This window comes from Triticum aestivum, chromosome 3A (genome assembly GCF_018294505.1).
Source record: "Triticum aestivum cultivar Chinese Spring chromosome 3A, IWGSC CS RefSeq v2.1, whole genome shotgun sequence".
In the NCBI taxonomy this organism is placed as follows: Eukaryota; Viridiplantae; Streptophyta; class Magnoliopsida; order Poales; family Poaceae; genus Triticum; species Triticum aestivum.
In genome coordinates this window covers 724,948,116-724,958,586 of record NC_057800.1, presented here as the reverse complement: position 1 = coordinate 724,958,586, position 10,471 = coordinate 724,948,116, and the positions used below count along the sequence as shown (strand labels likewise).

The 10,471-nt window shown below is 47.7% G+C and overlaps 1 protein-coding gene across 1 annotated transcript; it reads right to left on the bottom strand.

Moving 5' to 3' along the window:
• Window positions 1–921: 921 nt before the first annotated feature.
• Window positions 922–2,948, bottom strand: LOC123063502 (phospholipase A1-Igamma1, chloroplastic). The gene has a single exon (XM_044487301.1). It carries the CDS (start codon window positions 2,808–2,810, stop codon window positions 1,188–1,190), a length of 1,623 nt encoding a protein of 540 aa, XP_044343236.1. The 5' UTR covers window positions 2,811–2,948; the 3' UTR covers window positions 922–1,187.
• Between the last annotated feature and the right edge of the window lie 7,523 nt (window positions 2,949–10,471).

Below are 10,471 nucleotides of genomic sequence, written 5' to 3'. Positions count from 1 at the left end.
TAGGGCGCACTCATGTGTATGTGTTAGAGAGTACATGTCTATTGATCTGTTGTAATAGTATTCAAGCTCGACTGAACAATGGGGCTATTTGGAAGATGCGTGGTGAGTACATGCATCCGGCTACCATAGAAAGAAAACTATATCATCTTGTTGAGTGAGAGACACAAAGTGACTACTCATGTAGGACCCCATCTTGGCAGGTCCACAAGATTTCTCTTGGTCAACTCTACTCTAGGAGTATGTCCTGGGGTGAAGCTGGAATATACAACTAGTTTATGCTTTTTATTCTGACGAGCTTATTAACCAAAACCATAACTTCATGGTGCCTTACGTCGACAATTACCTCAACTGGAATGTCTTATATTAGAAAACTATATATCCGCGCTAAACTTTGACGGAAAACCCAAAAGTGGGCACTTCTAGTCATTTAGTTGCAATTGTGAGCTCATGACGTTAAATAGACACATACGCGTTTAGGGAAATGTGACATAACATACACACTCATCAGAGGATATGGACACCGGGCACACCATAATTAAGCATCCTCGGATGTGTTGTTGCTGAGTGAGCATAATGAAAACATAATTTGATCAGGAGGAACTATAAGATGTTCACAAATACTAGATAGACAACTACTCTCTCTTTGCTAAATTACAATGCATACAAGTTTTTCTAGATTCAAACATTTGTAAACATTGACAACGCTTGTAGAAAAACTTATCAACATTTAGAACGCCATTAGATTCATCATGAAATATATTTTCATCTTGTACATATTCGTCATTGTCATCATGTTTTTCCTCTGAAAATAACTTGATCATAGTCTACAAAATTTGACTTTAGAAAAAAAAACCGTATATAAACACTTCAATTTGGTAAGTAAGGAGATACAGTAGTAAAAGGACATATCACACAGCTCCGTACAAAAAAATAAACCTCATTTTAACCACTGCCCTTTGTCTTAATTTTTATTGTCATACAATACAATAATAATTCACCATAAGATCAATTATTTGGTGATCCACGTATAATTTCCATTAAGGCTACTCCATTTTCTAAGATATAGTAGGGTAACTCGATCGTAACTAACTAGTGTATTCATCGCAACTATATATATACTTGCAATGCAATATAGTGATGATGAATGGACACGTGCATGTCCGGCCAGCCCATGATGGAACGATCAGTCAGACGTTGGCGGTGGCGGCAGCGGTGGCCTTGGCGGTGACGGCGGCGGCAAGGCCGAGCTCGGCGAGGTGGAGATCGGTGTCTTCCGGGTGTTCCTCAACATTCCTGGGGCGATGCGGCAGCATCCACCGCCCGTCCTCGGTCCTGACCATGCCCTTGTTCAACTCCTGGCGCCACCCGTCGGGCACCATGTGCTCGTCCATGAGGAAGTCGGCGGCCTTGTTGACGAGCGCGGGATCCCTGCCCCCGAGCTTGAACTCCTTGCCGCGGCCCTGGTAGCCGTCGAGAAGGTGGAGGTGCGCCTCTAGGTTGTGGTAGCACGCGAGGTCGAAGACGTCCTTGAGGAACGGCGAGAGCTTGTGGTCGAGCGCCAGCTCCACGCCGATGTGGGAGTAGACGCTGGGCAGGCCGAGCGCGCCGGCCACGCGCAGCAGCGGCATGGGGAGGACGGCCTCGGTGAAGATGCCGGGCACCTTGGGCACCGAGTCGTGCACGTTGAGGATGCGCAGCGCCTTCACGCCCAGCTCCCCCTCGAACCGCTCCCTGAACATGGGGTTCCCAACGCGCGGGCCCGAGTAGGAGAAGACACAAACGGGCGCCTTGGCACCGCCGGTGGACACGTTGGCTCGTGTCTCGGCGATGTCGTAGGCACAGAGCACGGCCAGCGCGGCGCCGAGGCTGTGGCCTGTGACGGTGACGCTCACCTCCTCGCCCTGCCCGGTGTACCGCTCCACCAGCTTCCGCACCTCGGCGAGCACCTGCTCCCGCGCCGAGTATTTGCAGTACTTGCAATCCGGGTTCTTGCTGGTGTAAAGCTCCGCGAAACCCTCCTCCACCTTGACGCTGGGGTCAGGGCACGGCAGCCCGAACTGGCCGACAGGCTTGAGGAACGCGGTTATGTCGGAGATCCACTCGAGCTTTGTGACGGTGCCTCGCCAGGCGACGGCGATGTCCCGGCGGCCGATGCGGGCCGTCTCCTCGTCGGTGGACACGGCGATGAAGCCGATGAAGGTGCCCGTCTCGCTCCACATCCTGTCGTCGCTGGGGTTGTGCTTCCGGACGCCGAAGCTGGGGAAGCGGGCGTGGGAGGTGGCGTAGAGGTAGCGGGCGACCTGGTAACCGACGCCGGCGAGGCCGACGTCCTTGAAGAAGGACTCCTGGGGGTACTTGCAGGTGCCGGCGTAGCGGGAGTATCGGTCGTAGTCGAAGGAGTCGTAGCAGGCCTGCGAGAACTCGCCGTACCGGATGAGCTCCCCGCGGAGCGTCCTGTCGATGGGGTCCAGCAGGCCGTCCCAGTCGTTGCAGCCGTGCATCTCCCGCCACCGCGACGTCAGCTCGCCGTCGGAGCGGCCGGAATCCTCGGCCAGGGTGCCACGTTCCATGTCTCCGACGAAGGAGTCCGCCTTCTTCTCCTTGGTCGGTGGCGCTTCGTCGGCTGACACCGCCGACGTGACATGAGACAGGCGGCGCGGCCGACAGCCGTGCGCTCCGCGGGTGCCGGTGGGAGGTCCTTGCGGGAGGAGCAGGCGGCCGGCTGGGGGCACGCTCCGGCTGGCGGCAGCGCTGCCTGGGAGGGCGCGGGCGTTGAGCGAGAGGTTAGAGGAGCATGACATGGTGGACATTGCTGGTTAACTGCTAGCTGATCGATGGGCGTACGTCGGTGTGTGAGGTTGAGTACGTACTAGAGCTGGAGCAGCTACTCACTCACTGTTTGAGTAGCTGATGGATGGATGGTCGATGAGGTTTGAGAGGTTGGGTCGCGGCCTCGCGAGTATGTATACACGCCCGCGCAGCGTGGAACACGTTCGACAGCTCTGATATTCCAACGTCGCTAGGGTTCACACGCACATGGATGGACCGCCGTGCCTAGCCGGTGACTATGGATGTAAATGGCATATAAGTGGCGTCCGCATGTCCAGTTTAGTTAGTTTTTTTTTAGAAAAGGAGGATGACCCCCGGCCTCTGCATCTGAGAGATGCATACGACCACTTTATTGATTATTCTCAGGACCTTACAAAATATTACAATAATGAGTATGAATCCACCATCTTGGCAACACATGCCGTTACTTCTATCCAAAATGATGAAGGGGTGCTAGCTGGGCCACTACCCAAACCACTCACCTAAGCCTAACATCAAAAGCCGGAAACCGAAACACATTCGGAAGCCCCAGCCGAGCCACATACCGGGTCTGGGGCACAATCCGGTCAGACGCACTCGTGTGTCGTCACCGCCATCTTCCACAGGTCCGTCTTCAGATCATATTGAGGCTTCTACCTTGACTGGCCACTCTGCCATCGACGTCACCATGATGCCAGACAGCAACCTCCTCCTGCGCGAGTCCATCTCCGCGCATCGGGCGGCGAGCCTCCACAGCGCCATGCCGCCGATCTTCGCCGCATCAATGAGTGAGATGAAGTACCGCTCCACCACGGCATGTACAAGGTGAGGAAGGGCGAGATCCCCATCGGAGACACGGCCGGAAGAGAAGCACCGCAGCCCCGAGACACTGCCCGGAGCTGCGACACAGTAGTCAGGCGGGACGCCACCAGGAACCAGACAAGCTCGCCATGCACACCCAGCATCCCCATGCCCAAGTCGGCGCCTTCAAGAAGGTGACGACGCTGTGGCGCCGTCGCCGCTTAGCCACCGGGACTAGGGTTTTCACCCGGGCGCAGGGGAAGGGGGGAGGCAGGGGAGGTTTAGCCTCGGCGCCGCCACCAAGGAGGGAATGGCGTCCGGGACGCCATCGACGCCGTGACCGCCACCGGCGGCCAAGGGTTTCCCCCGGCCAAGCGCCCTGCCTCCACCACCGAACCATCCACAACATCGGCAGGCGCGTGTACGCTGGAGATCCAGGCCGGCCGGAGGTCATGCATCACGAGCAGACCAGGATCGCCTCCGATCTGACGAGGGGAGCCCGGGGCCTCCCCACGCCATGACCTGCGCCCACCGGGACCTCGCTGCCTGCGCAGTCGAGGGGATCCGGCCTACCTCACCGACGAGCACTCCCCGCCGCCGGAGGAGCGCCGTCCGCACCAACGAGGCCGTCGCCTCAGATCCGGACCCTCACCACCGAAAGGGAGCGGTCTCGCCCCACCGCCACCATCCCGGGAGCCGGCGCCGGCTTCGCCGGCCATTCCTCCGGTGGCAGCGAGGTGGGGAGGGAGGTGGGAAGGGTGTAAGGCGCCGGATCTGGGTTCCCCCGTCGCCGCCAGGGACGGCGACGCGGGGGACGCTGGTTATGTGTGTCAGGGCAATGTCCCTCAGAGCCAAATAATCTCTACGAGGAAGGATCTTTCTAGAAGGACATACCCCAGACAATGCAGGGAAAGGTGTTGTAAGATCAAAAGCAAGGATCAAAGGGATTCAAGTGTGGATAAGAAAGGAATTGCAAGAGTGTAGGCTAAAAACCATATAAAATACATCTCCTTGTTTTGGTAGGATCTTTTAGACTAGATATGATTGATCTTCAACTGCAGGAAAACCTAAGCTTCTAGCTTCAGTGGTTTAACATGTTAGTTCTGTGCTGTGTTGTCAATCATCATCATTGTTGTTTCATACTCATACTCCGTCGTCATCGTATTCGCGCTCATTGGCTAGTAATTACTAATTAATTAGTCAGAGATCGACATAATTAGGAGAATCAGAACTGTCCTTTTGTCCTGATGATTAATTCCAGCAGCTTGTGATGCTAGGTGCTTCTCATGTGCCGATTAAGTGCGTGGAATGAACAACCATGCATTCTCTTTTCTAAGGAATTGGAGATGATCCGGTTATGGTTGATAGATTAATATAGTGGTGCTTTGATAATTTATATTCATCACGGGTAGATTCTATCTTTTCTGGGTTGTTTAGGTCCTGGGCCGTCACTTAGAAAGTGCTCTAGATACTTCTTTTTATAAGGGACAGAGGCCTGACTCAGAGCTTTTTTGAATATTTCACGCAGGAGAGCATATCTATGTAAAGAAGAAAAGGCTGAGAGTTGTGGTTGTTACAGGCCGCGGAAAGGGAAGAAAATCTATGCTGTAGATGGTGGATGCTGGGAAGGGAGTTAGTTGTAGTTGTTACCGCCCCTTGTACTTTTTGCTGAATTACTTAGCACTTGACATGAACAAATCAATTCCCTATTCGTTTTGAAAGGCAAGTGCGTCAGTCTCACCACATCTTATTCCAATGAAACCGAATCATCACCCTTTACAGTTTAAACATGAAGCCGAGCCAATATGAAGTCGCTCCTTTGTTCAGTGTTTTTTTTAATCTTTCACTGCCATCTTACCTCTTATGCAATTGGTATTCCTCTTATGTATATCTTCCATTTTGATATACTTCTAGTCTATATTGTATTGAATTGAACATAGATTGCATTAGCTCCACTGAATAAGCGCCTAATCGAACATAAATTTTATCCCATCTTCTCAACAACTTTTCTCTTATATTGTTTGCTGCATATATTAACGTTGTTGTATAGACTGAGCATGATTTGTCTGTTCCAGTAGTTAGGGTGGGTTGTTCGATGTGGTACTTGATGTTATTCTTCATATCATCGGCTCCTTTAACATGTATTGTTTATACATGATGCAAATAAGAAAGGCTTTGCTATTATTGCTGATAACAGTCTAAGACCAGAAGACTATAAGGTACAGACCGAAATATATTTCTGGAATATAATAGTATTCAATAATATAAGAGTCCTGGAAAGAGCCTCTTACAGAAATGTAGGGAAAGGCTGCGTACTATAGACCCAAAGTAGTCGGACCCTTCCCCGGACCCTGCGCAAGCGGGAGCTACATGCACTGGCTGCCCTTTTTTTATAAGAGTATTCAATAGTATTTCTCCTTGGTAATTTTGATGCTGCTTTGCTTACACTTCAGGATTGGGTAGTTGCCGTGGATAATTGTGTCATCACTGGATTTGCAGGACTTTGTGGGCATCATCATGCTGCTTGTTATCAAGCGCTACATGCCACTGCTTCCTCTGCCATGCCACTGGAACCGGGCTGCTTGCTGTACAGGTGAGAGTCATTCGTTACCTCCTGTTCATCCAACCATGTTCATAGTAGGATTCATGTGCTTCATTTGAAAAGTAGGCTGCATCATATACTGTACGTATCTGGTTGATGTGTTATATGCCATCAATTATGTATGCATATTTTTCTCTTCAAAAAAAGTGAGCACTGAACAACCTGTTTGTCAAACATTTGTTGATTATTTGTAGATTTATGTGTGCCTTTGTTGGTCAATTGGACAATGGTTTGCTTGCTTGCATTGTTAAAATAAGTGTTCTTGTTCAAGACTTACATGTGATGTGTGCCGGTCATCGAGCCGTGGCTACCTATGACTCGGTAATTGATGCTATTCTTCATATCATGCGCAGCATGGAACACGTTCGCGACAGCTCTGATATTCCAAAGTCGCTAGGGTTCACACGCACATGGATGGACCGCCGTGCCTAGCTGGTGAGTATGGATGTAAATGGCAAATAGGTGGGGTCCGCAAGTCCAGTTTAGTTAGTTTTAGATAGCTCCATAGTCCCCAAGACCTGACAAAATATTTTATGTGAGGAAGGATCTTTCAGAAGGTCATACCCCAGACCATGCACGGAAAGGTGTTGTAAGATCAAAAGCAAGGATCAAAGGGATGCGAGTGTAGATAAGAAAGGAAATGTAAGAGTCTAGGCAAACCATACAAGAATATAAGATACATCTCCTTGGCTTGGTAGGATCTTATACACTAGATATGATTGATCTTCAACTGGAAAGGACTTGGAGACCACGAGAAGTGTGAGAAACTATTGAACCAAAAACACCGCGGAAGCCCTGGCCGATCTAGGGTTTGGTCATTTTTGTCAGCAAACACACCTTGTAACAATCTTCAAATTATAAGATCACTGCAATGCATGATCGAGGGTTGTTATTACCCGCATCGGGGACTGACCTGGATAAATTATGTGTCTTCTTCTTTCGATCTTATTGGAGATTTATTGTGTGAGGTCCTTGTATCGCCCACTACATATTTCCCTATATGCATGATCTACGCAAATCGTGCATTGACACATGGCGATTGGAAAATAATTTTCAATTATCTCGTGAAAGGGAGTGGGAAGAAGATGTGGACATGTGGCCTTATATTTGTGTACAAGTCGATTTTGAAGATATATCGCATATACGTGGCTGGAGAGATTACCTTTACACCTGTTGGCACCGTTGTGACCATGTGATGATTTTTTTTAGCCAAACTAATAACACAAACCAATGTCTCGACGGGATGACGTGGAGCTGAGTAAAGGAACAAGTCAGTCTCCATTTCCTACATGTATATCCGATATGGTGTAGAAGCAGTTTGGTGTGGAGCAAGCCATGCATATTCTGCTAAAATGCTACAATTCATATGATTTGAGTAAACTCACTGAACACCACAAAGTTTGAATAATTTGGTATGGTAATCGAGTTGTATGCACAGTAAGCTTCCATTACTTCATGGCATTTGGCATGTTTTTTGTTTTAAACAAAGTAAGAAAATATGGTAAACACATGTTACGTGTCAAAATTTAAACATAAAATGTGACAAGATTTTACATAACAATTAGAATGTACACCGTGAACCAACCTGTGGTTGGGTGGTTAGGTGAACAGTGATATTCGTAGCCCACCAGAGTTCAAGTCCTGGTGCTCGCATTTATCCTGGATTTATTTCAGGAGCTACAGCGATACAAGTTCAGTGGGAGGAGACGTCCCCGTTGACTACGAGGCACATATGGTGACTTCGTAAAATCCCAAGATCATATGCCGGCTCAGTCTTTCGGGGGTGCTCATAGGGTAGAGTGTGCATGTGTGCTTTCATAGAGGTGAGTGTATGCGCGTATATATGAGCGCTTGCGTTTGTACTGTGTTAAAAATTTTAAAATGTACACTTTTTTTCCTTTTATGAGACAGGCAAAAAAAATGATGAACATACTATTTTTGTTATGAGGCTCGGATTCAAATAAAGAATTGCTTTAAGGCGCATGTGGATCTTGTGTTGTATTCGATTGATGGTGATTGGGTATTACCGTCCGAGAAAATATGAATCCAAGCATGGTCCATGGCGCTTCTTTGGAAGCTGCCAAAACTGGGAATTGGCCGGACGCACACGTGAATCGTGCTGATGGACCCTGCCAAGAGCAAGAATAGTACGTGTGTGGTGCGGACGTTTGAATTAGCGATCGCTAGGCTCTGGGCCCGCCAACATATCGGAAGCATTTCTTCATCTTGGGCGCATCTTCTTCTTATCGGCCGGGGAGACCGCCGGTGCCTCTCGCCTCCGGCGATCCTTGGCCTTGGCCTAGCTCAGAGTTTAGCAACATAGAACTCCCGCGTGCATGTGACTAGAGACGTGCTTCCTCTTTCTAAACCTGGCATGCACGGCTAAAGCATTGGTACTGCACGCATGTTTTTCTTTTGTGTGGAGAATGTACGTATGTGTTTATGCTGCCGTGCATGCATGCACTCGTATATTACGATGGTCCTTATTGTTAAGACAACCAGAAGGTTACCCCGTGCATTGCTGCGGTAATGCTAAAAGAAATTGGCGAACACTTTGCACTTTGTTGCATGATTGCTGAAAATAACTTGCTACCCAAATAACCATGCTTTTCTTATAGTCGTGAATGAAAATACACTACTAGAATCGACGTTTACGCCGAGTTCCAAAGAAACTCGGCAGAGCACTTATTAAACTTGGAGACATCTTCACCGAGTGCCAAACTCGGCGCATCGCACTTACCTGGATGGGCCCGTCAATCATTAATACTACCAAGTGCATTCTATCAAGAACTCAGTGCATATGTCAACAATGTTTGCCGAGTTTCGGTGACAAAAAACTCGGCGAACCTCACCGTCAGAATGACCGCGCGGTTAATGGAAGAGCCACGTGGCACGAATGTTCACCGAGTTTTTGGGACAAAAATCGGCGAATCCCCGCCAGTAGAAATAAACCATGTGGCAGTACGCATTGCCCAGTACAAAATATCTACCGGGTTAGAAGGGTGTGGCCTAGGAAAACAAGTATAGCTATTTCTTAGAAGGGTGTGACTAGATCTTAGTCCACTGAAATTTAACCAAGTCACAGTCAAGTGACATAGTATATAAGAAGGAAAAAAAAAGGAAAAAACTGAAAAGAAGAAGTGTGTACGAATCTCAATGCAAGATCAAAGGAATATAGCATCAACTGGGACACAAGAAGTCTCAGTCGACTCAGACTTGGCGAAACTATTTTTAGAAATAGCAAACCAACACCGAAGCTTAAATTACAAAAAAAATACAAAAGTTTACTACTTGAACAAAAGATGCATAAAACGAAAGCGGCATTTATCTATCTTGATATTGTAGATTGCATGCCTGATTTGCTGCTGGGAATTAGATGTGTTTTTTTTTTCAATTGATGCTTGTATTAGGCTAGGTATGCTTTTGGGGTGAACAAATACCGGACACATTGAATGTCCCATGCTATGAATGTGAGCAGTTTCACGGATCATGCATTGGGCAGTGGTTTTTGTACCGGGTGAAGGTTTTTTTTTTTTTACTGGAGCTGGTTTGGTGGCACCAGTAGGAATGGGGAAGAAGGAGGCACATCTGGAGCGCACGTTTTGAATCAAATGGCCACTGAACATTAGGTGACGTGGAGGCAACAAAATAGCAATTAATGATTGTTGGTGGGGTTTGTTTGTATAAGATATAAAAATAGATATGGATTGCTATGTATACATTGCTAACAAGCTAAATCTTTAGTATTTATGGGGCAAGGATTGGTTTGCTACAGATGGAATGGAGTTAATCTACAACTGAAAGACATATAATGCGAGTGAACATTATCGTCAGTTGTTCATACTAGCACCAACTTTACTTTTGCTTTAGTTTGTGTTTATGGCGATCCTCGTCATCGTAAGGATAAAACTAAGAATATCTGGAAGATGATTGAGGATTTTGTGTCTTGTTCTCCACGGAAGCCAGTGTACTGCATGGGAGACTTTAGTGATATACTTGATCTCTCGGAGAAGAACAGTAATGTTATTCCAAACTATCATCATATGGCTAGATTTTTCAATTATGTTAAACGATTTGGTTTTATAGACATGGGTTATAATGGTCCTGTTTTCACTTGGTGTAATAAGCGTTTTACTTCTATGCCTACTTATGAGAGACTTGATTGTTGTTTTGCCAATGCAGAATGGTGTAATAAATTTCCTAATACTTTTGTTTACAACCTTCATATTTTATGTACATTGATCATGCTCCTATTCTTAC